Source organism: Eimeria tenella, genomic scaffold, assembly GCF_000499545.2.
Source record: "Eimeria tenella Houghton genomic scaffold, Eth_scaff105, whole genome shotgun sequence".
NCBI lineage: Eukaryota > Apicomplexa > Conoidasida > Eucoccidiorida > Eimeriidae > Eimeria > Eimeria tenella.
The window spans coordinates 19,224-46,848 of NW_013541467.1; the positions used below are offsets into that span (position 1 = coordinate 19,224).

Genomic DNA, 27,625 nt, shown 5'->3' on the forward strand with positions numbered 1-27,625 from the left:
GCTGCCTCGCAGCAGCAAGCTGCCTCGCCGCAGCTAGCTGCCTCGCAGCAGCTAGCTGCTGCGAAGCAGCTAGCTGCCCCATCAGCTAGCTAACCTGCTGGCCTGCTGCTGCGGGATTTTCGAGCGGTTTGCTCTTCTATCTTGGCTAGTTCCTATTACCTAGCTGCGCCCTAAAGGCCGCAGCTAGCTGGGGGGGCCTTATTCGAGTTGTTTGCTCCAGTGCAGCAGCAGCAAAAGTCCGAGAGAAAAAACTAAAAAGACCAAAGTGCTGTTTTCAAACTACTGCGTTTAAAAATATTTTTGATTAATTTATTTCTAGAAAACAGCCTGCTGTGCAGCAGCCTGCAGCGCCAAGTGTACGTACAGCTCTTTGGCCCGCTACTCCCGGAAGTCCGGGTCTTGCTGCTGCTGCTGCTGCGTGTGGGGCGCAGCAGCTTGGTTCTGCGCGCTGGCAGCAAATGCTGCAGCAGTTTCCTCCGCGTGCCGAATCACCTCAAGTGCATGCGTCACTGCTGCTTCCTCCGCGCGCAGCCAAACATGAGCCACAAAAACCTCAACAGCAGCAGCAGCAGCTGCTGCTGCTGCAGGGCTTCCCTCTGGGTCGGACAATATTTCGACATCCTCCGACTCGTCGTCCCCCAGCACCACCTCCGCCTGTTCCGCTGCTGCTGCTGCTGCTGCTGCTGCTGCTGCCGCTGCTGCTGTCGAAGTGGTGGAAGTTCCGGCAGGCGAGGCCGTGCCCGAGGCACTGCGCTGACGCTTCCGCCGAGAGGCAGCAACCTCCTCCCCAACCACCAAGACATCATCTCCATCCTGCTGCTGCTGCTGCTGCTTCTGCTGCTGCTGCCGGCCCGGCTGAGGGCTATTGCTTCGGCGGCTGGCTGCGCTCGCCTCGAGGGCAGGGCTGAGCGCCCCCGACCTAACTTCAAGTACTTTCAAAGAGTCCTCTGACCCTTCATCCGCTCCCTGCTGCTGCTGCTGCTGCTGCTGCTCGTTCTGCTTTTGGCCCTGCTGCTTGGAGAGGTCACTGTGTGCTGCGTCCGCCTCCCCAGCCTTTTCAGCTCCGTTTGCTGCAGTCTTTGCTGCTGCTGCTGCTGCCGTTGCTGCTTTCTTGAGCTTGCTGGAGACGCGCAGCCTGTTCATTTCCGCCAGAAAGTCCTCCAGCTGTTCTCTGAGCAAGAGCAGCAGAAGCAGCAGCAGAGCAGCTGCTGCAGTCCGCTGCTTCTCTTGGGCGCTGCAGCAGCAGCCAAAGCCGCGCCAGCTCACGTAGCTGGGCCAGAACACGGAAGCAAAACAGCAGCAGTAACAGCAGCAGCAAATGACCTGGTGGCTCTGAGGGCAATGAAGACAATATCTTTGGCGGGGTCTCTGAGCTGCAGCAGCAGGCCAGCAGCAAGAAGCCTCCGCTTTGTCCACTGCCACTGCTGCAGCAGCCGTTTGCCCATGTCGAAGCGGGACATGAATTCTTCGTGGGGCATCAGGACGCAGTCGTACCTGAGCAGCAGCAGCAGCAGCAACAGCAGCAGAGAATGCCACAGCAGCAGCCGGTCTTAGCGTTGCAGCAGCAGCTAGCTCCCCTAGAGTTATGTTCGCCGCTGTCTCTGCAGCTTCAAGCAGCAGAGTGTTGCAGAAGCCTGAAGCAGCACACGCCGCCTCTAGCCGCCGATGCAGCAGCAGCAACAGCAGCAGCAGCAGCAGCAGCGCCAGCAGACCCGATGAGCCGACTCAGCTGCCACTCCGCCAAAGTCTCCAACAGCCTTCTGCTCATTCCAAATTTGACTTCCGGAGTCAAACAGCGGCGAACCAGAGCAGCAGTGAAAGGCACTGGCGGCCACCTGCAGCAAACTCGCAAACCAAACGCCACCTGCTGCTGCTGCTGCTGCTGCTGCTACTGCTGCCGCCCGTGGTATGCGCAGGCCCGCTGTGCCATGCAGCGGCTTCGTACGCAGGGGCACTTGACTGGCTAGTTGGGGGCTGGCTAGCTGGGGAGGCAGCTAGCTAGCCACTGGCGGGTCAGCTAGCTGCGTGGCTAGCTGGCTAGGTGGCTAGCTGCTGCTGCGACGCACTCAACTCGCAGGTAAGCCAGCTGCAGCAGCAGCTGGCCCTCGGGATCGGTCCCCCAATCTGTAAAGGCTGGAAAGGCTTCCCAGGGCTGTGTGGGGATGAGGAGGCAATTGCTGCGGTCTTCGGCGGTGTCTGTGGGGAGCCCGCTGCTGCTGCTGCTGCTGCTGCTGCTGCGCTTCTGCTGCGGCCGCTGCGGCAGCCCCAGCGTCTCCTCCGGGGACTCAAAAAAGGCCCGATGATCTGCTGCTGTTCTTTTCAGATTTAAAACGAAGCAGCGCAAGTTGCGCGTGGCGATGCGGCTCAGGCCTGCGCGCTGCAGCAGCTCTTGCCGTTCTGCTGCTGCTGCTGCTGTTGGCGCGCTCGCTGCAGCCGCCGCCTCCTGCTGCTGCCGCTGCGAAGCGCCAGCAGCAACAGCAGCAGCATCTCCCGGGGACGACGGGGCCTCTCCCGCTGACTCGCTCGGGCATGCGCTGGCAGTCGGAGAAGCGACCTGCAGTGACAAAAGCCCGCTGCTGCTGCTGCTGCTGCTGCAGCAGCAGCTGCTGCTGCTGTGGGGTGACACCGCTAGGTCCGCAAGCCGACGAGCAGCACGCAAGGCCTCGTCTCTGGCTAAGGCCAGACTTTCCCGCAGAGACACGAGCCGCCTCACAGACTCATTGTATCTGCAGCAGCAGCAGCAGCAGCAGCAGCAGTGGGCACTGTGCAGCGGCAAATGCGACGCCAGTGGCCCTCCAGCATTAGTGAGTGCTGCTACAGAAAAGATCAACTAAATCAGCAGCAGCAGCAGCAGCAGCAGCAGCAGAGGAAGCACCTGTCCCTCAGGAGGTCCATCTTCCTGCGGAGGTCTCCCCCAAGATCCGACAGGGAACTCTACAGCAACAGCAGCAACAGCAGCAGCAATAGCGGCCGATGCACAGAGTAAAACCCCTCGTTTCCCGAATTTAATTTGCTGCAGCACTCTGCTGCTGCTGTTTTCTGCAGCTGCACCTTTGGAGTGAGTCAGCGTAGCGTCTAATGGCAGCAGCAGCAGCGGTGACAGGAGCACAAGCGGCGACAGCAGCAGCAGCAGCAGCTGCTGCAGCTGCTGCTGCTGCAGCAGCTGCTGCTGCTGCAGCAGCTGCTGCTGCTGCTCCCACCTTGCTCCTGTCTCACCCAAGGCTCCCACGTGCTCTCATCGTCAGCATAGTCGAGCCATAAGACAAAAAACTTCTCCTGAAGGCGCATGCACACGCTCAACTGCTGCTGCTGTAGCTGCTGCTGCCGTTGCTGTTGCTGCTGCTTCTGCTGTGGTTTGCAGTGCGAGCAGCAACAAATCCAAGCGACAGAGACGCCCCAGCAGCCCGGGCGGCCATCTGGCAGCTGCCGACGCATTGTACAGCACTTGCTGCTGCTGTTGCTGCTTCTGCTGCTGCTGTTGCTGCTGCTGCTGCTGCTCTGCTGCGTGTGCTGCTCGCGCACCACCTTATTGTCGATTCGGTAGCCCCGAATGTCTCGCACTTGGTAAGTTGTGTCTTTGCTGCTGCGGGCTTTAGCCCCAGACTTGCTTGCCTGCTTCTTGTTGGAGGGCATGGCTGCTTGTGCAGCTGCTGCTGCCCTTGCTGCGGCCGCTGCTGCAGTTGCTGCTGCTGTCCTTGCTGCTTTTGTTGCTGCAGTTGGTGCTGCTGCAGTTGGTGCTGCTGCCTTTGTTGCTGCTGCTGCTGCAGCTGCTGCAGCTATTGCTCCTGCGGCGGTTGTCCACTGCTGTAAATGCCCTCCGAGGCCCCCCAGATTACAGTGTGGGGTGCTGTTGCTGCAGCAGCTGCTGCTGTTAACGACTTTGTTGCTGTGGCTCCAAATTGGCTGGCATTAGGAGATCTGGTGCTTCATCAGCTGCGCAGCAGCAGCAGCACCGACCAGCAATGGCTGGTGTCTTTGTTGCTTATGCGGCTGCTGCTGCTGCTGCTGCTGCTGTTTCTGCTTTCGCGCTTAGCACCTGTGAAGCTTTTCGGTCCCTCATCAGCTGCTCTTAGCAGCGGCAGGAATAAAGTGCTAACGCGGGGCCGCCTCGCCCCCCTTAGTACTGCTGCTGCTGCACTCCGCAGCAGCAGCAGTAGCAGCAACCCAAGTGTATGCCCACCTTTTGGCTTGAGTGACTCACTGTAGAGGAAGCAACTGAAACAGAATATGGGGAACGATCCCAACTCCCAGTCACAGCCCCACGAAACACGACACCACCGAAGACGACCGCTGCAGCAACAGCTGCTGCTGCTGCTGCGCTGCTGCTGCGCTGCCGCACGTCACTGGAGCAGTAGCAAGGAAGCAGCAGTAGTGTCCACCTCTAACACATCCCTTCACTCGGATTACTTTTTTCTATTACTTTTTTGCGGCTTTGCCACGCTTAGGGTCCTTAAAACTGCGCACAGACTGCTGCTGCTGCTGCTGCCGCTGCAGTGACCATACGCTGGCCGTACTAGTTGCAGCAGCAGCAGCGACAGCAGCAACAGCGCTCTGCCGTTCAGCAGGCAGCGAAGCTGCTGCTGCGCCGCGTTCCCTCCGCAGGCAATTCAGTAAAGAAGGTTTTCAGGGATTTCGGTGAAGAGCCCAAGCATTTGCGTTGTTGCTGCAGCAACTCTTGCTGCAGTGACAGCAGCAGCAACAGCAGCAGCCGCTTCTACTGTAAGAGCAGCACCGGGGTGTCTGAGCCGCCGCATGCCTCAGGGTTGCACTTTTCCCTTTGTCTGGCCTTCTGTTTTGCGAGGCAGCAACAAGTTGCCACGGCAGCAGCAGCACGCGTGCCAGCAGCAGCAGCCGTGGCAGCAGCAGGGGAAGGTTCCCGTGGCATCATTTGAACTCTCGTGAGGTCCGTTTCGCAGCTGCAGCGGCGCAGCAACTGTTGCTGGAGTCTGGAGAGCCTTTGAGCAGCAGCAGCGGCATTGCTGCCGGAGCAGCAGCAGCAGCAGCAGCTGCAGCGCAGCAGCAAACCTGAACCATCGTCACCCGAAGAATACAAGGGAAGATGGAAGACTTTGCACAGAATCTGTCCAAAGAGGAGCAGCAGACAACACAGCAGCAGCAACCAGTGCAGCAGCAGCCACAGAGGGAAGACGCGCTCCGGCAACAGGCAGGCGGCGAGCAGCGACCGCAGAAGGAGCAGCAGCAGCTGCAGCAGCAGCAGCAGCAGCAGCTGACAGCAGCAGACGCTTCCTCTGTCGCACAGGCACTCGAGCCGGCGGGCGCGTGCACAAACAGCAGCCACGGCAGCAGCAGCAACAGCAGCAGCAGCAATGCCAATAGCAGCAGCAGCAACAACACCAGCAGCAAGGGCGCTGAGGAGCAGCAAGATGAGGAGGATGAAGAGGAGGACACTTCTTTTACATTGACTGTACAGACACTTGAGAGGAGGCAGCTGAGGGTTACTGCATTTCCAGGTGCTGCTGCTGCTGCTGCTCCTGCCGCTGCTTCTGTTGGTGGCGCTGCCGCTTATTCTGCTTTGCTTGCTGCTGCTGCTGCTTCCCCTGCCGCTGCAACTGTTAGTGCTGCTGCAGCTGCGTTGGCTGCTGCTGCCTTGACACTGCTGCTGCCTCTGCTGCTGCTGTGCCTCAAACGGCTCCTGCTGCTCTGCTGCATGCGCTTTTGCTGCTGAAGCTACGAGGAATAAGGCGAGCGCAGCACAGTAGGTGCGTCTTTGGCACTCCGTCTTTGCTGCATTTGCTTCTGCTGTTGCTGCTGCTGCTGCTGCTGCTGCAGACTGGACTGCACTGCAGCTAAAGGAGGCCCTAGCGCCGCAAGTGCGGTACCCGCCAGGGGAGCAGCGGCTCGTTGTTAGAGGTCATGTGCTGAGGGTGAGGCTGCTGCTGCTGCTGCTGCTCCTGCTGCTGTTGCTGCTGCTGTTGGGCGGGGTGCGGAGGACTGGGAAACACGGGGGGGCTGCTTCTGCGAGGGACGCGGCAGCTGCTGCTGCTGCCGCGCTGCTGCAGAGCAGTTCCTCTTTTATGCTCCTGCAGCAACCTGCGTCGTAGCAGCAATTGCTGCTGCTGCTGCTGCTGCATGCGTGGAGCAGAAGCAACGATAGCAGCACGATAGGCAGCAGCACTCAGCCGCAGTTCGACGCTGCAGCGGCTTCAGCAAAGACGGCAGCGGCCGCCACTGCAGCTGCGGCGGCAACCGCAACGCAAACCTGCTGCTGCTGCTGATGCTTCTGCTGCTGCTGCTGCTGCTGCAGGACGAGGAGACACTGGAGTCCGTGGGGCTGCACAGCGAAGGGCCTGTTGTTCATCTTGTGCGGAATCCGCAGCGGCCAAGAAATGGTTCGTCAGTTTATTTGCATTAATAGGTTTTGCTGCCTCTCACAATGCCTGCCTCTGCTTCACCCTCTCAGCTGCAGCAGCAGCAGCAGCAGCAGTTGCAGCAGCAGGTGTGGTAGCAGCAGTAGTAGTAGCAGTTGCAGCAGCAGCAGTAGTAGCAGCAGCAGCAGTAGCAGTAGCAGCAGCAGCAGAAACGGCGGCGGCGGCAACAGCAGCAGCAGCAGAGGGCTTAGAAAGGTGCTGCAGGTTGACTGCTGTGCTGCAGCGGGTATCCCCGGGGGCGCAACTGCAGCAGCAGCAGCAGCACTTTCGCCGCAGGAGCTGATGATGGAGCAGCTAGCCAGATCGCCCCACATGCAGCAGCTGCTGGGCAACAGCGACTTGATGCAGGGGCTGCTGCAGTCGAGTCCGCTGCTCCAGGCGCTGCGGGAGCAAAACCCTGAAATCAACAGTTTGCTTTCAGACCCCCAGGTGGGCGCTAAACCCTAAACCCTCACTCAGGAGCAAACCCTAAACCCTCAGCAGCAAGCCCTAAACCCTGCATAAGCAACCTGCGCCGGGGCGCTGCAGGAGCGCCTAAACCCGAGAGCAAGCAGCAACCCCAGGAGAGGCTCGGGGCTGGAGCGAGGCAGCAGGGATGGCACTCTTGCTCCAAGGGTTTAGGGTTTAGGGTTTGGGGTTTGGGTGCTGCAGCTCTTTCGCTTGGGCATGGACGCCATGAGGAATCCTTCTCTGTTGAGAGAGATGATCCGGAACACTGACAGGGCTCTCGCAAACATTGAAGCCGTGCCGGGGGTAGCTTTTGCTGCTGCTGCTGCTGCTTCTGCTGCTGCTGCTGCTGCTGGCTTCGTTCGCAGCTTTGAGTGTGCTCAAAGTTGTGCGGGGGGCAGCTCTTGCTGCTGCTGCTGCTGCTGGCTTTGCGTGCAGCTTTGAGCGTGCTCGAAGCTGTGAAGGGGGTAGCTCGTGTTGCTGCTGCTTTTGCTGCTGCAGTCTGCTGCGATCGCTGCTGCTGGCTTTGTGCAGCATTGCATGTGCTCGAAGTTGTGCCGGGGGTAGCTCCTGCTGCGACTTCTGCTGCTGCTGCTGCTGCTGCTGCTGGCTTTTGCTGATTTGAGTACCATGCGTCCAGAGTTACGGGGGCGCCGAGCGCGTTCGGGTAGGAGCACTTGCTGCTAGGGGCAACTGCTGCTGCTGCTGCTGCTGCTGTGACTGCTGCTGCAGGGGTTCAACGCACTCACTCGCGTGTACCGCGGAGTCCAAGAGCCCATGCACGAAGCAGCAATGCAAATTGCTGCAGGGCTGCAGGGAGAGGCGGGGAGGGATGGGGCTCTTGGGCAGGCAGCAGGTGCTGCTGGGGATGCAGCAGCAGAACGCACTGACACGGGGCCCTCGAAGGAGGCCTTGCCGAATCCCTGGGGTTAGCTGCGGCTGCTGCTGCTGCTGCCGCTGCTGCTGCTGAAGTCGAGCGGCTGCTGCTGCCGAAGCCGTACGGCTGCTGCTGCTTCTCGGGCTGAACTCATGCGGCTGCTGCTGCTGAACATGTGCAGCTGCTGCTGCGGCTGCTTTTGCCGCAGCGCCTGCTGCAGGCGGGGTCCTAAGATGAGGTTGCTGCTGCTGTGTCTGGTGATTTTGCCGCAGCGCCGAGACGCCCCCAGCCACGTCAGCAGGTTCACCCGCAGCAGGCTGCACCTCAAGGCCAGCAGCAGCAGCAGCAGCAGCGGCCGCTGCAGCGACAGCAGGACACAACCGGATTCCTTGAGGAGGCGCGGCGGCAGCTCCTGCAGCAGCAGCAGGCAGCGGGCGCGATGCCTTCACAGCAGGTGAGGCGCTTCAAGCTATGATTGCCGCTGCTGCAGCCGCAGCAACAGCTTGTGTTGCTGCAGCAGAGGGAGGACCCTTCGCGCTGCTCATATGGTTGCTACCGTAGTGTTTCTGCTGCTGCTGCTAATTGGGTCGCCGTGCGTCTTGTCTGTTCGGCTTTGTGACAGGCCCAGGCGCCCAGTGTCCCAAGCGTACAGGCATCTAATGCTGCTGCTGCAGCAGCAGCAGCAGCTGCTGCTGCCACTATGTCTCATGCAGCGCCAGGAGCTTCTGGGACGCAGGCACCGCTGTGGGGCTTCGGTGGACCCAGCGGGATGGTTCAAGACTTTGAGAGGTAGGTGCTGCTGCTGCTGCACCTACCTTCGTTGCTGCTGATCTGTTCTGCTCATGCTGCAGCTGCTCATCTGTTCCTGATCACGCTGCAGCTGCTGATCTGTTTCTGTTTTTGCTGCGGCTGCTGTGGCTATTGTGACATGTGAACTCGGTGTGTTGCCGCTGCTGCTGCAGGCTTAGTGTGGCGAGCCCCACAGCAACTGCTGCAGCAGCTGGGGCTGTGCAGCAACAGCAGGGTCAGCAGCAGCAGCAGCAGTACGCACACCAGCTCGCGTCGCTGAATGCCATGGGTTTCTCAAATCAGGCAGAGTGTTTGTGGGCACTGCAGCAGACCGGAGGTGAGCTGCGGCCACCGCAGGCGCCGCTGCTGCAGCTGCTGCCATTGGGGGTATTGTTATTGCAGCTGTTGCTGCTGCACTGGCACACGAAAGGGGCGCTGCGTCCTGCGGGATAAATGGCGTTTGTGTCGTTTCTTTTCACTTCTGCTGCTTTTGCTGCTGCTGCTGGCATTTGTGCAGGTAATATAAACAGAGCAATTGACTTGTTGCTAGCTCGTCATCAGTGAGGCCATCGTGAATCAGCAGCAACGGCAGCAGCAGCAGCAAGGTCTGCGGCTGCGTTGGCTGCGTCTGCTGCGGCTACTGCAGCAGCTCAGTATGCATTGACAAGGGGGTCCTCTTGCTTGCTGGGGCCCTCAGCGGGCCCCCACCTTTCTCGGGGCCACGGTGCTGTGCAGCCTATGTAGCTGCTGCAGCTGCAGCCGGCTGCTGCAGCACAGCTACAGCTACTTTATTGTCTGCAGCACGAATATGGCCAGCAGCAGCAACGGCGGCGACTCAGCTGTCTTTGCCGCACGGACGGGGTTGCGGCTGCTGCTGCAGCAGCGCTTTCGTCCCCGGCTTTCTGCAGCTGCATGCAGCAGCAGAAGGGCGAGTGCCGCTGCACGCAGCAGCACCCGCAGCTACTCGCGGTGCAAGTCTTCATTGCTCAAAGCATCTGCTGCTGCAGCAGCAGCTCTCGTGGCCACAGCTGCTGCTGCTTCTGTGGCTCGAAATTTTTCCTCTGAGGGAGGCGTTTGCATTGTGGGGTGTACGTACACTTCCATTTATTGTCCGGACCTTAACTGCGAGAGAGTGGAGCTGTTGGCTTTGGCACTGTTTAGGTTTTCATAGCAGCAGCAGCAACAGCAGCACTTGGGAACAGCAACAGAGAAAGGTAGCACAGCAGCAGCCGGGCATCTTTGGGCATCTTTGCAGGGGCTTTGCGGCCTAGGTGATCAGGAACTTGCTGGCGCTGTTTGCTGCTGCTCTTCGCTGCTGCTGCTCTTTGCTGGCACTGCTGCTGCTATTTGCTCCTGCAGTTTGCTACTAGGGCTCAAGCCAGTACGAACTGCCATAAACTAGAAAGGAAGAAAGGGCCCACTAGGCCTGACGGACACATAGGGGCTTCCGTCCAATGCAAACAAGACACGGCGCAGCAGCTGCTGCCACTGCAGTTGGTGCTGCAGCTGCTGCTGCGGATGCTGCTGCAGTCGTCACTGCGGCTACTGCAGCGGCTGCTGCTGCAGTCGCTAGTGCAGCTGCTGCTGCGGCGGCTCTGCAGTCGCTACTGCAGCTGCTGCTGTCGCTACTGCAGCTGCTGCTGCGGCGGCTGCTGCAGTCGCTACTGCAGTTGCTGCGGCGGCTGCTGCAGTCGCTACTGCAGCAGCTGCTGCAGCTTTCACTGCAGTTTGGGCTGCAGTCGCTACTGCAGCTGTTGCTGCAGCTTCCACTGCAGTTTGGGCTGCAGTTGAAACGCAGCTGCTGCTGCAGCTGCCACTGCAGCAGGTGCTGCAGTCGGTGCGCGGAGGGTGCCGCTGCTGCTGCAGCTGCTGCTTGCGATGTGGCTGCAAAATTCGCTGCAGCAAACAAGAGATCCCTAAGCGACAGTGGCCGGACTTTACACCTGCAGCAGCTGCAGCAGCAGCCGTTGAGTTAAGGGAATCCTTCGGGTCTTTGGCTATCTACACTGTTGGCCCCGGGCGACCTCTCATGGCAGCGAGCTGCTGCTGCAGCTATGTGCTGCTGCTGGAAGAGGAAGCAACAGTAGCTCCTGCTGCTGCCGTTGCTGCACTGTGCGCGTGTTGCTGCATGGGTGAAAGGCAGACTAAAAGACGTTGTCTCCGCTCATTTCCTGCGGGTGCAGGTGCTGCTGCTGCTGTTTCTGCTGCTGCTGCTGCTGCTGCTGCTGCTGCTGCTGCTTGTCAGCGCTGGGCGTGTTGTGTATGTGTTTGCTGAGCACTTTGTTGAGGTCGAACATGGAGAGCTCGCTCTTCTGCAGCAGCGGCAGCAGCCGCTCGTCAGCCACAACTATTCTTTTGTTTTCTTTCTTTTGAAGTCCTTTCTCTTTTATATAAGACCAAATGAACTTTGTCACTTCCACCCGAGATGCCTGCGGCCGCCCCATGAATTCCGCAAGAGGCGCCCCCAAGTCGCACAGCTTGTGCAGCCCCGTGGTCTTGCGCGGGGCTTTGGGCGCGTTGCTGTGGTTGCCGATCACCACAGTGCCCTCATTGCTGCTGCTGCTGCTGCTGTTGGTCGGGGGCGAGGCGGCGGCGTTGAGGGGCTCCTCCACGAAGCCGTGGGGCCCCAGGGGCCCCACAGAGAAGAAACGCTTCATGGAGCATAACGGGGGGGCACTGGCCACGCACGCAAGGAAGCCTCGCGCCGCAGCAGCCGCTGATGCTGTTGCTGCCGACGCTGCTGCTGCTGCTGCTGCTGCGAAGGGCCCTGACTGGGTGCGCAGCTGCAGGCAATCGCGTGCGTGGTGAGCCCAGAGGCCCAGGACACGGCCTGACGAGATATGCATGGTGAGAAGCAGAACCGAAGAGCGGCGGCAGCGCACTTGCCTGTCAGCCTGGCTGCAGTCAACTGGGGGGGTTGCCTGGAGATGACTCTCTAAAATGCTTTCTGAGAGAGAGCGATAACTCACAAAGACACACACAGGAACTCGACGCAAAGGCCCCTACGCACAGCTTCCAAGTCCGCAGCTCGTGATGGACTGTTGCTGTTGCTGCTGGATATGTGGCTTCTGTCCGCGCCGCCGTTCAACTTTTCGTCCCTAATCCATCCACTTTAGACAATAAGCACTTGACTGAAAAAGTGATGTGCAAGAACAGGCAAGAAGCAGCCAGTCGGGGCCCCTGGCGCCCGGTCAGGCTTCGTTGGTGCTGCTGCTGTTCCTGCTTCTTCTGTTGCCGCTGCCGACAACATGCTTTGCGGACTGAGGATTACCGTTAGTTTTATCTTCCTTATTTTTGTCTTCGCATTAGAACATTAAATTTCTATGAAATAGCAAAAGCTGCTGCAGATGGCTGTTGCCCGTGGGTGCTGTAACAGTTGCAGCGAAGACAGCAAGCACACAATGGTAATTACTTGAAGGGGGCTCGAGTTGTGGCTGAAGCTCCCAACTTCGTTATTAAATAGACTGCGTACCTCGCAGTTTTTAATCTTAGAAACCATGCAAAATCAAACCCAACCTGAGCCTAGTGTAGCGGTGACTGTTGAGGTGACGAATGAACTGCGCCGATTATGTAAGGTCTTGTGTTTTTGTAAAAGTTGATCTGCAGTGTTTCTCTTTTGGTTCGTTAGGTATGTATCCCTCAGTCAAGGGAGTTGTATTTTTGCGCACCCGTGTGGTCTTAATGATTCGCACGTGCTCCGATGCCTATTTACAGGCTGCAAATATATGTACATCTACGACTACACCTCCTCGCGAGACCACGTAGCTTACTTGTATGTATGCGTTTTATGAGGTTGTTAAAGCATTTCTGATGGGTTTGGCTGGATGTACGATCAAATGAGTGGGCTTGGCGGGAACTACGACCAAATGGAGGGAGAACACGCACTTGCATGGACTAGCTCAGTCGACGGAGGAATAGCCACAGTGACAAACTTATTGTGTGGAAGGTAATGAAAGAAACCTGGTTGGTAGACGAACAAATGGACGACAAACAGGCAAGCGAAGAAAACAGTACAAATTCTGAGGCCCCATGGTGGCCTGGAGCTGTAGCTGCAATCAAACGCTTACTGAGAAGCAGCGTAGACACTCTTTTCTTGAGTGCTTTTTGCGCTTTTAGCGGCATGTAGGGGTAGCGGAAGCGGCTGCAACCCCTTTTCAAAGAATCAGCATCCCATGCGCTCCGTAAAAGATGCCAGTTGTGCGTCATACAGCATTGTTTCATGCACGAGCTTCTAAGTGACTGCGTGGCCAGGCTTGACCCCAGATACTGAATTGTTTTGCACCTTTCAAGCCTGAATGGCTTGGTGATTGGCTATAAATCTAATCAATGCGTCGACCGCTTGCTGCTGGGTCCGTGAACTGTAGCCAGGGTTATAACTCAACCGCTAGAAAAGAACTTTTCTTGCCACGCCCCACGATGGCGAAGAACACCTGAACGCCTTCTCTGCGTCCTGCACAATAAGTGGACTCAACTCCAGCAAGCTTTCTAGACAGGAACGTAAAGGTGCATCTTTTCCAGTGCCAAATTGCCAATGATTGCAACGGACTGCTGCAAAGGGAGGTCTCACTGCGCGCATCTTGGGCACGCACATTGTCAAGCCATCAAGGCTGTTGGCAGGGTTATTCTCATGCTGCAGTGTGCTGCTATTAAGAGTAGGCTGGTATAGGCTGCTGTGGTGTGGAAGCTGCTTGCAAAAAATGTTAGCAAAACGTCACAGAGCCAGATCAGCTTTAGCCTGCTACATCTACCAGCGGCCTTTAAGGAACTGGTGTACGTTGAATCTGGATACGCTTTTTGCAAAATTTGCTCTTTCTTGATTATTTATTGGGACCCTTTTAGCCTGACGATTTTGCTGAAACATCGACGAAGAGGGGCTCTAGCCGACACTACCAGGTGAGGGGGCCTCCTGCATCAAGAAACGTTCCATCTACTAAAAATCCTACGACATTCATGAAACCTGCTTCGTTTGTCGTAGACTTCCAAAGGCAGCGAGAACAAAACGTACCGCTGGTGAAGTTGCGGGAGGCACAACTGGCTTAAGCTGCTGCTGAGGCTGTTTAACTAACATCAGCCTACTAAAGAAAGGAGCGGGGGTAAAAGGGCAGGTCGAGGACTGTCGCACAGGCGAAGAGAGCCCGGAGCTTCCCAGAGAAACTTGAATGTGTCGGAGGAGTTAATCGTCAGATAATAGGAAGAGCTACAAAACATGGACCCTAGTAGTTTAGAGTAAAGACTGTGAAGCCTTTTACGGCTCGAAGGGAGAAAAGATGTCAAAGCTAAGTTGAATACAGGGGGAAAAAGGCAGAATAAACGGGCGTGCAGAAGAGAGCAAGCGAATCCGTTAGAAACCGAAAGCTTGGGATTCAGGCTTTTCAGTGGTGTGAGAAGGAGCTGAGTCGCTGAGTCGCGTTTAGGACACCTGGGGGGTAACTGTGGAAGAAGGGACTGCCAATCGTATGGATCTGCAAATGCGAATCAAGGCGCCTATAAAGGAGCGCATCAACGATAGCCCCTGGAGATGAATATAGCGGCACCCACGCCGCAGTCACCACTCAACAGGGTTCAGCATCCAGTGGGGCAAGAAATAGGCATTGCAACCCCAGGACCCATGGGCAATGATTTCAAGAGATTCGGAGGGTTACTTGTATGATTTTACACCAGTTTCACCTCAGAAGGAATAAACCAAACTTCCGCGCTTAAACATCCGATATTTTCCAGGAGCCTAGGGAAAGCGGAGGCCTAACGCGCTGCAAAGAATGTGCAGCATGTAAAGAGAAGTCATATTGCGCAATTGTCACAATGGTTCGAGCAACTTAGAGACGAGGCGTTGCTCTTTGGGGAGTCTTGTTTGTAGCTAGTGTTTACAAGGCCCAGACAGTGGCGCTGCATGAGGCTGCGTGTGCGCCGGAGGATGTGGAAGAGTCACTTCTATGCATCTTCAGAGTTCCTGATTCTTTGAACAACTACATTTTGGCATCTTATGTGCACTTCCACTGAGGTTAGCTGTGTGTTACTGGTTTGCATGCAAGTCGGAGTCGGTTCTGCGCCGATAGCTCGGCTGCAACCCGCTGACCAGACATCGTGCATGCGTCCTGCCGAAGAGTGATTTTGTCGTGACCGCACAGCAAATAACGAATATTGAAGGCTTTAAATTCTTCTAGGTAAAACCAGAGAGGGAACGTGAAGCTCTTTGTCGACTGTTGAGCACGGCACCTTTGGGTGACCTGGAGCTGCTGGGCACTTTTGATGGCGGCTCATGCTGTTGCTTTCTCTGAGAAAGCATGCTAGTGGCTGGTATAGCTTGGTAATGCTGTGTCAATCTCCATGCAATGCTAATGCCCTCGTGTCATGAGAACCTACGCCGAAAATGTGGTTTTGGGGGGGAGCTTCGAGCGCTTTACCGCCGAAGGACTTGACGGACGTTTCTACACAGGACTTTTACTCCGCAGATCGGCTGTTGTAAGAAGGACCTACAAGCATGGCATAGGTACATCCGCGGCTAAGAGGGGAAGAACCGCACGCTCTCGTCGCTGCCACTGTGTTTGCGGATCGCGCAGGAATCTGCTGGATTCGCTGCCGTCACTTGACTCCATCGATGAAAGAAACCGGGATACCACTATCGAGACTCTGCGCCAGGTGGCGGAGGTGCTCGTGTGGGGAGAACAACACAATCGGGGGTACTTCGACATCTTCTGCGAGCAGAATGTCTTATCATATTTTGTTGGCTTGGCCGAGCAACAGACGGTACCCAGTGCCGTCAAGGTGCAGCTCCTTCAGAGTCTAAGCATCATCGTGCAAAGCATTAACAAAGAAACGGCAGTTTGTAAGTTTTGAAAGCACTTCTACTATTGAATGCAAGGATGGGGCTTTCAGTTTTAGACAGGGCCGGCGGCGTAAGGGCGAACAACACATGGAGGCGGCTCCTAAGTAGTGCATTTTTTGAAGGGCGAAACATTATTTGTGTTGTGTACGCTTTTAGATTACATGTTCAGCAACAATTACATTAATTCGCTGCTGAGCACGAGATTCGACTTCGACGATGAAGAAGTCGTGAGTTGGTACGTGTCGTTCATCAAAAGCCTTTCGCTCCTCGTCAATCCCGCTACAATCAAGCTATTCTTGAATGAGAGGGCAAAACACTTCCCCATCTACAGTGAATCGGTCAAGTTCTTCTTAGCAAAGGATTCTATGGTTCGGACGCATTGTCGAAATGTCACCCTGAGCCTTTTCAGAGGTACTAGATTGCACCCCTGGTTTAGGGTTTATGGTTTAGGGTTCAGAGTTTATGGTTTATGGCTTAGGGCTAAGGGTTTAGGCTCACTATGTTTCCTTATGTGATGTGCAATGAAATGGGGTTTAGACGTTGACATGCGCTGCAGCTGCTGCAGACTGCGCAAACCGGGACTAGGAGTTAGCGCTAGATGTCGTTGACTTTTCTGGGAACCCTTGTTTGTTTTTCGGTTGAGGTTGCCTTTTGCGCAGTGCAGGATCCTGGGTTGCGCGCGTTTGTTGCTGAAAGGCCTATTTTTTTTTCACACGTTGCCTGCTACCTGCGAGAGCTGTTGGATGATCAGTGTTCGCGCCTTGCAACCAACCGCGGTCCCTCTTTAGATCGCAGCACCGAAGATGGAGCGCTAGAAGTGGAAGAGATGCTTTTTTATGTTCAAGATATTTTCAGCCTTGGAGCTGAGGAATTTTCAAATCTCCTTGCAGAGCGCCTGCTTGTGCACTGCTACCTTCCACTGATAGGTCAGAAACCGTGGAGCAAGAAACCCGAAGAAAGTGCCTCGTGTGAAACGTGGCCCATGTATACGGGCTTCAGTCTCACTTGTGACTGCTGCTTCGATCCATTGGGCTTACTTTCGGGACAGGCAATCTTCGACATTTCGCTGGCTACTAATTTGTCTTACGTTTTCGCCATCTCGATAACTTGCTGCGACAGTTGACTAATACTTTCTTTTCCCCGCAGGTATGCTTAGATCGCATGATGACGGAGAAAATGAAGGGAAGAAGTGGAGTCTCGACGAAGCGGGGACAGGCGCAAGTGAAACGCCCGATGAAGGCGTAGAATTTTCTGGCAGCAGTGACGAACCTTCGCGTATTGGTTCCCCAGTGCACACAACCGATGATGACAGTTCAGTACAATCCGACAAACGTCTGGAGCAGGGGTGGATGTGGGGGTGGACTACTCCCGAGAATTTAAAGGACACACGCAATCTCAGTGGCTCACCAGACCATTCGGGAGCCAAAGGGCAGAATTCTTCACCCAGGCGAACCGTCGATATCAGTAAATCGTGGAGGGCTCGAGCGGCAGAGGCAGTGTCTAGGAGGTTAGGGGAAACAATGCTGCAAGGCAAAGTGGATAGCATGCCAGCTATGACAGACGGAAGCAGTAAAGCAACTCCCTCTCAAGCGGTCGGCGAGGAGTCACATCTGCTGAATCTGTCAGGGAGCAACGCTAACCATAACTTGGTGCAGCGCCTCATTTTGTTCTTTCTGATCCAGACATTCAATGTGCGCCTTGTGGGGAACAGTGTTTGTCAGTACACAAAGGACGCTTGTTTCAGCAGCTTTGCAGTAGGTTTGTCCAAACTTCTTTCAGTGATTTGCTTTGCTGCTTTCTGTTGCGAATTATGCAGTGCATTCAGAGTGAAAAGTTGCTTCGCCCACTTGTAGCCTGCCTGCTCATTCGGTGGGTGCCGAAGCCGTTGTACGTCCTGCTAATGGCCAAGGCACCACCTACTTCGGAGGCCTACAACAATTTGCGAAATCCCACTCAGTGTGCCGGTCATATTGATTGTTTCCTCCCAACTCAAGAACAGTCCATTAGCGATGATGCTAAAGGAGAAAGGTCTAAGGTTGAAGTGCAGGGTGAGGACACAAACCTATTTACTTCAAGCAGCCAGGCAACCAGCGAGGCATCCTCACCAGCCACGCGTGACAGCGGTGTGGAGTTGTCTACGCTTTCACTTGAAGATAGGCTTAAGCTTCTGAAGAGCTCAATGCACGCTTTGGATGAGCTTGACCGCACTGAAGGATTAAGCAACAAGGAAGCATTGTGTCGTCAGAACGAGGATCGTCAACATTGTGGTGTCAGCCACGTTGCGGAATCTGTCAATACGGCGAAGGATGAATGCCCCAGCAGATGGTGTCCCAATCCTATTCAACAGCATTTGCTGACACTGCTCGACGGTTGCGAGTTCGCAAAGAAGCAGTGCGATGTTTGCTTTCTAGTGCTTGGTATTTTACTGCAATCCATTACGCGCAGTCCATGTACTACAGCGGTACGTTGAGTGGAGAATTTGCCGTTACAGCCTCAGCCACTCCGAGCTAGTTCCGAGCCAGTGATAAAGTACGACCTAGCTGCAAGCACAAGTCCTAGCTGAAGGGTAGTGGGCAGCTTTGATCAGAACACTTGAGCCGTATTTACTGATGACCGTCCCCGTTTCTGACGGTGGTGGTGGCGTATCTTCGGATCTTGGTGACATACCTACAGAGTAACTGTTGGTCGTTTACGCGGTGCTTCAGGGGATACTCATGCATGCATCCATGATACCAAGGATGGGTGCTAACGAGCTATCGCGCACGCAGAAGTCGCGTACGCGGTGAGGCATCCTTGTAAAACCTAGCCGTGGTGCCGACAAAGACGCTTGACGGCAAGGCAAGAAGGGTTTCGTGGGTCCTCTGCGGTCGCGCAGGTTGAATAGTGAACCAGAACCATCAGCGCCTGATCTTCTCTTGAAAGAGAATGATAATAAGCATCAAAATCAACCATTGGCAAGTCCTACCTCGCTTGATAATAGTAACTTTCAAAGTAAGAATACCCTGTGGGTCTCGACCAGTGCTCCAATCACCTCGTCGATGTGTCTCCACCCACAGGACGAGGAAAAAAGTTTGCATTGGGGAATTGAACGCACAGATATCGGCAAAATGAGCTGGCATTTCACGGCACAGATGCTTGATGCCATTCATGCTCATCTAGCAAATCCCCTATTGCGCCCAATCACACTCAGGTGCGTCGATAAGCCTTCAAATAATCCGCCTTACGGAACTTAGAGAAGCCCTACGCCTGGTGAACTGCCATTTCCAATTGCAGTGTGCGGATGGCACGTCCTGTTAGTTTAACGCGCCAGCTGATGTCTGTGCACGAGTGCTTTGCGGTAATTATCTGGTTTTCAGGGTTGTTCTTTCAGTGCTTACCACTCTTATAACAGAGCACATCCTGAAGGTTCAGAATGTGGAGTACAAAACCAGGTGCTTGGAGATGCTCGTCGACCGAGCGCTGAAGTTGAGGCATGCAGCAGCCGTGGCTACAAAACTCTGTCTCTCTGCTCTGTCGGACGGTCACACGATCGACGTTTTCTGGGTGCTTTTTTTTTACTCCTCTGCCCTCCTCTGCATACGACGGCATAATAGGGGCACCGCTTGAACGGCTTGCATGCAGTAAACGCTTCACAAGCTAATTCTGTTTTGTTTTCTGGGAGATAGAAACTATGATATTACGCGCGCCTTTTTCAGGACGAATGGGAGGTACATAGGGTGGGGTTCCTGACGGACTCTTTTTTCTCACGCGACTTCCGTATTCTTATGTCTCCCCAAGGTTCACAAGCAGGTGCGGGCAGTGGTGCCATTCACACTGTGCTGCAAACGCTCACTAGGTAGAGTACAGCGAGCATCCTGTATCGGACTGCAGCAGGCATGGCTAGTGCTTTTAATGTATATGACTGATACAGGAACTAATACATTCCCTCCCTATCTGCTCGTGGCTATGACAGATCAGGAGATTGAACGGCGATCTATTCAGGTAATTACGTGGTGTTGGTCTGAGTAGTTTCTTCTGCTTGGAAGCCAGAAAGCGCTTGTGCTTTATATTTCGCGGCCGCCGAGACATGCGTCTATCATTCACGAGCGCATTTATGATTCCCGCGAGGACCTACGAACTAGTGCAAAATGAAGCAGTGAATGCTTCAGATTTGGCTTCCAATGCAGGTCTTCCTCGTTTTGAGACGCCTGCATCGAGACCTATCTACGATTTTGAATTCTATCAGGACAAGGCCCGATGATGCCGATGCCGTGGCGTGTGAAGCTTCGTCGATTCTCTATGGCATGTCTTCTGAGCCAAATCCTTTTGAAAGCGAAGATAACGGAGACCAGGTTCTTCAGGTTGATGACTCTAAGATGTTGACACCGATGTCTACATCTAGTCAGTTTTCACACTAGCGATGAGTGGGGTCATTTGCATTATTCTGTCCGGTTACCCTTCTTTCCGGTTGGGCTTTTCACGCTATATGGTTGCGAAATTGAAATGTTGCATTATGATTTTCAATTGATTTCTCGGTGGCTCAGAACTGTCATTGGAGGGACGTAATATTATTCGGTGTACCGTGGAAACATCTTCTGGACCGGTAAGTTCCATGCCACCATAACGTAGCCTGTATTGCACGCCTGCAGTGGTCACTCTTCAAGCAGTCGCAGAGCTGGTGTCCTGGTAGTGGAAATAAGCAAGAGGAGTTTTAGGTGCCCCGACTTGACGTGATGCAGGCTACCCGCTATTGTGTGCAAGATGATAAACGACTTCTCCTTGTTTCACCTTCTTGCAGCCTTCCTGGAATTGCAGATATTAGGTACGGTACGGAAGTTCTTGAACGATCGTCTATTCACTTGCTTTGGTGGGGACCGTAGCTTGGCCTGTGCGCTGTGCTATCCCGCTGAAAGCTTTTCCATGGTGCTCGCAGGACATCTCACCCCCTGAGGAATGTTGAATGTCACGTCAAGACGAACAATGCACGCTGCATGCACCTCCTGGTTCTGGATGTTTCGCCACCTGCAGACGGTCCTTCACAACTACCTTCCAGTGACCTACCAGACAACCAGCGTGCTATGCGGTATCATACTTCCTGCTACATACACATGCACTTGTGCTGTTGTGCTTAGTGAGCCTGTCGTCTCTTGTACGTTCCTTGAGGCGCGGGCTCTCGCCAGCACCCCTGGAATAGTAGAGTCCTGGTAACATGTTTTTCTCCGCGGAAGTGTGAGCGTCGCGTTCTTTCTTTTTCTGATGATTTGTGCAGTATCAGCTTGACCGCTCCCCCTATGAAAGAAGGGGTTCGTAACGAACGTCTGGCACTTTGGGAGATTCGTCTGCTCTTTCCGGATGCCTTGAGATGCAGTACCGCTCTAGTAAGTTCTGCGGCCTGTTTGAATAGTTAAATGAGCGGGTAGATGCCAATTTTGCTAAGCATATCCAGGCCGTTTTGGGCACCCAATATATTCAAGTGGGCACACGGTGCTACGCATGTACCTCTTCAGCATATCTTGCAGCAAGCAAGAGGAGTAGTACGCCGAAACCTAGCGGCTAGAATTGAGAACTTGCTTGAAGAGGTTTAGGTAAGACGCCAAAGCCACTGAAGTCCCAGTCACTTTCAGAGCACATTTCGTTAAAACCTCGAGGACAACGGAGTTTTCACACTGCAACATCGGCAGCTGTGCATCTTCACTTCTCGCATATCCATCTATTACCATGTTGTCTTCTGTGTGGAAATGCAGAGCCGTGACTGCGAAAAATTTCCAGCTTGGCTCACTGCTTGTGCACTTGGAAATGCCAATCTGTGCTCTTGCTGCGCCGGACACATACTCTGGAAGGTGCCGGCTCAGCGCTTGTTTCTCTTCGCTGGGAAACCGATAACTATGTTTACACAGACCTCGCGTGCCACAGTCGTTCCGCGCTCTGGCACAGCCAGGTAACGCACAAACACACACATAAGTTGCTTGTGCAGCGTGACACTGAAGTCATTTCGAGTGCACAGAAATACACGACTGTAACGGAACAAGCAACGCTGTAGCTAATGTTGCATGGCCAATATTGAAGATGCCTCGTGAGGTACCACGCAGAAATATATGCAACAGATGTCTGTACTTTCGGTCGGTTTGGATTCTTCAAGGTTGCAGACTACGTTTCGCTGTTTATTCGTTACCTGTCCCGTGTTGAGAAAGGAACACGCGGCAACGGCACAGCATCCGTGAGTACGCACGGCTGCTTAGCATGGCTGAGTTGTCTGCGTCTTCTGCGTATTATAGCTTGCTACAGTTACCACACAGCGGAGACGCCTGGGCGTTCTTACGTCAGCTTCTGGGAAAGACAACCAGACAAGTGATTTAGCGGTGACAATGGGTAAAGTTGAAGCATCAATAGTGTAGCCCCAGTGCAAATAGCATGTGCATGTGCAACCAGCAAAAACAGGGCCCCCAAGCAAACCGAAAGTGTTAAAGCACACTACCAACAAGCGTGCTTTCCCCGCAAAACAACCTGTGAGAAAAGCGAGATGCAACTTCTACAAACTGGCATTTGCCAGCACCGATGGCGTTGAAATTGCTACGGAAGGCACGAATCCTCCAGGCCTTGCGCCACAGCCTTCGCCTCTTCTTCAGGAACGTGTAGCACTTTACCCCATAAAAGCACGATGTCTCTGAACAAGAAGTGACGCACTGCGTCACGCGAGTCGCGCAACGGAACAAGTAGAGAATTACTTTCCATTTGGAAGTCCCAAGAAGGCAGCCAGCTGCTCTCTGTGACAGACCGATTGGACTCCCAAATGAATGTGCTCTTGAATGCGCCGTATGGGCTGCTTGGTGGATCCCTGCCCATGCTGATGCTAGACGAAGGCGCTACTATACTCTCTTGCAGAAGTCTGAGAGCAAGCAAAACCAGTAGCTGGCGCGGTCGTATAGTGGGTGACGCTGCGTCACTATTTTGAACAAAATGCAATTTCGAGAACAAAATGATGTTCTTTTTAGAGTCCTGCATCACAGCACAGCATTGAGCCGCAAAGATGAGACATCAGAACTGTCGGCCACAGGACTTGACTCCGAATGCGTTGATGCTCTCCACTTGCTAATCAGCATCTGACTTATAGGAGATGAAGCAAACTGCCCAGTCCGGTTAGTCCTCTTTGTGTTTGACCCCAACGAAACTAAACAAACGTACCAAGACCCAAGCACTGAGGGCCTTTATTACAGCGTCGTAGATTCCGTCAATAAGCAAAAGAGGAAGCATGGGCTTCCTCCTCTTAAGTCGAAGCTCCGCATCTCCTCGTATAGTGGATTCTGCTTTGGCATTTTGTGAAGCGTCGTCAGTCGACGCCAAATCCGCTTCTGCGCAGTACCTTACATCAAGAAGTAGGCTCGGCATTGGCATGTGAAATACCAGCTGGTGAGCAGCAAGCTGTAATATCTGTTGCTGGTTACGCACAGCTGGGTGAGTTAGCCTGAACACGACGCGTACAAAAGGTCATAGCACAGAATATAAACGTCTCCAGAATGGCGATGTTTCACGTGCGTCGTTCAAGTGTTGACTCAAATCTTCTATATCCTATCTGAAGAACCTACGATGTATCTGAATACTGTAGTAAAACAAAAAAGTGGGCAGCGCCTCACACATACAAACACGTGCGCTGAGATATGAGGCGGGCCAGGACAGCGAGTAGCTCAGCCTTCAAATCTTGAAGAAGGCAGTACGATGCAAATGTGTAGGCTTGCAGAACCCAGTCTACCTTGCAACAACAATGAGACTCATATGGTGGGAGACCTCTTTGCGTTGGAGCCTGGTACGAGTAGACACGGCTCCGTTGTTGTTCAATACAACAGTGCGAGCAGCAGCATGAGGGAGGAATGATAAAGTAGCCCGTCTCGAAGAACCGTACAGTCGCTTCAACGACTGAGCCTAAGAAGGCGCGCAAGTCAATCACAGCCTGAGCAAGGAGCAAACGCGACAGAAGTATATTGCATTGATGGCAGCGCCCAAACGCAGGCAGCGACGTTCGTATGATTCCAGATTCCAAAGGCATCTCCTTGCAAACTACATGTCTGACTCTGGCAGCAGTCTGCGAATCTTGCAAAATATTGTGTTCGAGAATCTCTGACTTACTTTATCGGGCCCCTGAGCTTCCCAGTGTGGGCGTGTTAGCTTGGCCTCGAAAAATGAACAACGCGCCGCCAGCAAAGCGCGATGAGACGGTATTTCGCAGCCACCCGCGCAAAGAAGAGTCACATCGGAAAACTGTGAATGTAAGCCGCCAACGTCACAGCCTCCATGATGCTTGCTCGCGGTTCCACATGTGCACAAATTGTCGTTTCTTGACTCAGAAACTGAACCGTCTTTTGCACAACTGACACAATCATCTCCGAATACGGCGGCTTGATGCAAAACGCTCGTCTCAGACTTGTGTATATCGTCGAGGGAATGAAGGAAGGGCTCTTCCACAACACCTGCTGCATCTGCAAGGCCTAGTAAACGTTGGTCCCGGACATGTCCTTGTTCATCATCATTATTCTTGCCATGTGCAGGATACGTGTCCACAAATCGACACACGCGCAAAGTGTCAACAAGAAATACAATATTCACGGCAGGGATTGATCGCTGGTGGGTGTTGTCCGGCAATGCAAAAGCAGACAGGGGAGCTGCTCCCCCAGCCAAAGGGAATTCGTTCAGCTGTCCATCAGCAGCAAGCGACCTGAATTCTTCCATGCCACCTTGGACAGGGGGAGTGGTCGCACCACCCATATCGTCCCTTTCAGAGGTAGCAGCTGGGTTTCCCGAAAGAAAGGAGGCCAGGAACGAAGTCAGGGAAAGACTGTTGCGACTTGCTATTCTTCCGGAAACACCATCAGGCTGCTGCTTAACTATGCGGTTTGCAGCCTCGGCTGGGACAACAATCAGGCCCAACGGCGAAGGAAGGGCGTCACGCACTTCTACATGCCGTGCATCTTGGCTGATGACAGCTATCAGTTCTGTAAATCGAATCAAGCAACCACAAATAAGAACGGCTGAAACCTCAGCACCTTTCCAACAGTATAATAATCAAAATGTCCTAGCCGAGTTCGCAGCAGAAGACTTGGTAACTGCCAGTATGCTGGGTGCTTCCCGTCCAAATCAGCTGAGAAAGCAATTAACAGGAGCTGCTGCAGCTCCAACGCCCAAAGAGTAAACAGTAGAATCACAAAAACTCACCGCCAGTAATGGAATCAAACGCGTTTACCGGTCGCAAACGATTCGCTGGTCCTGCTGACAACCTTGAGCGGGGTTCCTTCACGCGTTCTGTTATGTGCACACGGATAAGTATTGCTGATCCAAAACTGATTGCTTCTTCTTTTGTCTTCGGACGTCGGACCTTCACACCAGGCTGCCACAAAATGTACCCACTACGTTTTGCAGACTCAACGCGGGATGCGGCCAAGGTGGCTTCCTTGATAGTCTGAGAGGCAGCAGCACGCAGTGCCTCTTCAGCATCTAGGGATTCTCTTGTTCCTTCAGTTTCTGCGGCTGATGCAACCTGCATTAGTCCGAGGCCACATTTTCGCTGTCTTTGAGCTTGCGCTGTTGCCATTATCGTAAGCTCTGCCGTGCGTGCTGCTGTAGCCGCGAATTTCGCATCCCGTATGGTGGTTTCACCATCGTCTTCGAAGCATGTCCGGCATACGCTGCTGCTTGAATTCCCTCGAAACTGGCGGCAAATGGACTGTGCTGCCTTGTGGATTGCCTCATCTACATCGCACAAGCAGCCGTTACTATGTCTGAGCACAGTTCCCAGAGCAGTCGTCCAATGCCATTTACATGAACGGGAGGAGCAAGTTATCGCATTTCCTTGGTTAGCTCGCAGTGCACCCCTACCCAGTAAGAGTCAGCTTACCGTCGATGCACTCCGCTACGGGAAAAAAAAAAGTTGGGTCGTTGTCGCAGGGGCAAAACCACCATGTACTATGTTCGTCTGGTGCTGCTTGCAGCCCCGCTCCATCAACCGCTTGTTGCCCATCATCCTGCGCTGTACTTGACTGCCCATGCGCAGCTGTGAAGTTGCCCGACGATGTCCAGTTACTCGTGGAAACATTATCTCTAGCCACAGTGTGCTGCGCGTGATCCACATTTATATTCTCAACTGAGAACATACACATCCAGGCCAAGGCATGAACCGAGGAGCTGCCTATTTCCACAATACGAGCTATGACAGGTAGTACAGTTAATAGGATTTATTTTGCATGCTATAAAATGCACTGTGAGGAGTAAAGAATGCAGCCAGCCGCGTTTCTAGTCGTGTCTCACTTGTGTCTGTGGGAGATCTATCAACCTCGTTTTGATGAGGTCGACATTCTGGAATTTGGTTAATGCTTCGTTGCGGTATGTTGCCATTGCTCTGCTGCGTATCCTGCATGCTTTGGCCAGCAGCCCTTGTTTCGGCGGCAGATAGGGGTATGCCGCACGGTATAGCTCCAGCTGAACTAGACTCTGCCATGAATTCCCCCTCCTCGCCAATCACATTAGAGGGTTTCCTCCTCTCAATCGCTGGACGGTCTGAGGAGCCATGCCATCCGTAAGAAGCCTCCCTTCCAACAGCCTCGTCCCTTGGTAGATCGCTGCTTGTGAGTGATGGAAACATGGGGGCAGTAACAGGGTTCAGTGCGCCGTTGCGCACTTCTGAAGCACTCTTTGCAACCATGAGAATGCATCCACTTTTAGGATGGGCTGCTAATGAGAGGCTAATCACAGCATTTTGGGTGATCCCTCGACCAAAGCGCAGAGCTCTGACGCGGACTGCAGGGCCTTTCGTGTCCAAACAGAAGATCATTCCTGCAAACCACCCACAAAAAAAGCTGTAGTTCGCTTTGACTCTCCTGCCGCTGATGTGTTGGGAAACAGACCAGCCCTGCGATGCACCAACTGTTCAATTAAGCTAATAGCGCAACTGGCATGCAAAAACAAGCACCCCACCTCTTTCTTCAACCGGAGACACAAACTTCTTGCGAGCAACGGTGAAAAAGCAGTGGCCTTCACCATCGATGCAGCAGTTGTTTACTTCCCAGTTTTCCCCTTGGCAAGCGGAGAATTCTTGCAGGCGCTTTGTTGCACTTGACGTGTCTGCCGATTGGTCTACTGTTGATTGCTCGGATGCGTTAGACAGCTGCAGTCTCTCGTGCACACTCATCAAATACTGCCACAGTTGTGGAATTGCATTCTCTGAGGAAGGAGACCCAATATGCTCTTCTCCAGTTAAAGTTAGGTGAGCCTGCTCGCTGTTCCCACAGTCTCGTGTGACCACGCCAAGTCTACCGTGGTGAAAGCTCTCCTCATGGCCCATCTCGCGGCAAAGTTGACGGACGCTGCACAACTGACGAACTGGAGAGAGGCCTCTTCTCCGCCTCACTAAAACGTTGTGGCCCACAAAATGTGAGGGCGGAATTGACGCAGTTGTCCCTCCAAAAGTGGTGTCCGGCGAGCAATTAGCACGAATACGACTTGCAGCAGCCACTGCCAGCTTCAGTAGGTCCCCTACCACGGTGACTGTGCCTCTCAATGAGATGCGTATCAAGAACTTCTTGAGAAAAAGATATAAGTACCCATCGTGACGGTTGCTCAGTAGAAGACTCTTCTGGCGTAGCTCCTGGAGCTGTCGCTGATCATACTGGTGAAAGAAGAACCACACGCATGTGCCAGAGAGACTATAAACCTATAACTACACGAAACCATATCAAGCTAAACCACACTGCAGCAGCTCTGCACTGAGGAACGCATCGAAAACCGTCACACGCAAAAACTTTCCACGGTTGCATCACGGCACTTCTGAAAAACTCGTGAGAGCTCTTCGCTGTGTCCATTGCATCTGTATCTACAGTCTGGACTGACTTGGTTGCAACCGGTTAGTAGCTGGGAGAAAACGGGTCTATCAGTTCGGAATAGAGTTGAAAAGACATCCGCAATTCGGACTGGGAGGAGTAACTGGCCACCTTCGGGGGGATCCTCATCAACACATGGTTGATTCCCACAATCATCTGGAGGTGCTTGCTCCGAAGTTAACGGCCTGCCATCGTCCTCTCCGGCATTGCGATTTGCTTCCCAGTTGGCTACCCTAACCGGTGCCGTAGTAGACGCTCCCCGTGTCTGAAGTGTTGGACCAGGACTCTTCGCACGGGCTGGGACAAGACGTGATATGCAGAAATATTTGTCTAGTACGTAGAGAAAGCCGTCCACATGGGCCACAACGAAGTGGCGACTAAACGCCAGCCGCGCGCTGCTGCCGTATACCTCAAAGAACCGTGGATTTCCAGTACTTTCATACCGACTGTAAAATCCCAT

General features: G+C 54.1%; 5 protein-coding genes across 5 annotated transcripts; 2 read left to right on the top strand and 3 right to left on the bottom strand.

Annotated features, from left to right (window-relative positions):
• Positions 1-378: 378 nt before the first annotated feature.
• On the bottom strand, positions 379-3,633 carry ETH_00006370 (uncharacterized protein; the record flags this gene model as incomplete). The annotated part of the gene is made up of 6 exons (XM_013372719.1): positions 379-1,171; positions 1,324-1,494; positions 1,713-1,835; positions 2,067-2,726; positions 2,876-2,934; positions 3,217-3,633. 6 exons carry the CDS (start codon positions 3,631-3,633, stop codon positions 379-381), a joined length of 2,223 nt encoding a protein of 740 aa, XP_013228173.1.
• A 1,426-nt stretch (positions 3,634-5,059) lies between these two features.
• Positions 5,060-9,066, top strand: ETH_00006375 (ubiquitin protein, putative; the record flags this gene model as incomplete). The annotated part of the gene is made up of 10 exons (XM_013372720.1): positions 5,060-5,471; positions 5,791-5,885; positions 6,266-6,350; positions 6,613-6,818; positions 7,041-7,142; positions 7,569-7,764; positions 7,986-8,167; positions 8,336-8,502; positions 8,676-8,839; positions 9,020-9,066. The coding sequence occupies 10 exons, from the start codon at positions 5,060-5,062 to the stop codon at positions 9,064-9,066; spliced, it is 1,656 nt and encodes a 551-aa protein (XP_013228174.1).
• Positions 9,067-10,071: 1,005 nt separating this feature from the next.
• ETH_00006380 (SWIB/MDM2 domain-containing protein, putative) lies at positions 10,072-11,348 on the bottom strand (the record flags this gene model as incomplete). The annotated part of the gene is made up of 2 exons (XM_013372721.1): positions 10,072-10,398; positions 10,656-11,348. 2 exons carry the CDS (start codon positions 11,346-11,348, stop codon positions 10,072-10,074), a joined length of 1,020 nt encoding a protein of 339 aa, XP_013228175.1.
• A 3,521-nt stretch (positions 11,349-14,869) lies between these two features.
• ETH_00006385 (uncharacterized protein) lies at positions 14,870-19,722 on the top strand (the record flags this gene model as incomplete). The annotated part of the gene is made up of 13 exons (XM_013372722.1): positions 14,870-14,961; positions 15,060-15,325; positions 15,482-15,693; positions 15,990-16,251; positions 16,472-17,016; positions 17,142-17,786; positions 18,031-18,107; positions 18,201-18,279; positions 18,382-18,515; positions 18,682-18,868; positions 19,021-19,114; positions 19,236-19,306; positions 19,492-19,722. The coding sequence occupies 13 exons, from the start codon at positions 14,870-14,872 to the stop codon at positions 19,720-19,722; spliced, it is 2,895 nt and encodes a 964-aa protein (XP_013228176.1).
• A 2,152-nt stretch (positions 19,723-21,874) lies between these two features.
• On the bottom strand, positions 21,875-27,625 carry ETH_00006390 (uncharacterized protein; the record flags this gene model as incomplete). The annotated part of the gene is made up of 9 exons (XM_013372723.1): positions 21,875-22,300; positions 22,487-22,766; positions 22,936-23,249; positions 23,426-24,288; positions 24,509-25,042; positions 25,188-25,433; positions 25,598-26,122; positions 26,264-26,954; positions 27,176-27,625. 9 exons carry the CDS (start codon positions 27,623-27,625, stop codon positions 21,875-21,877), a joined length of 4,329 nt encoding a protein of 1,442 aa, XP_013228177.1.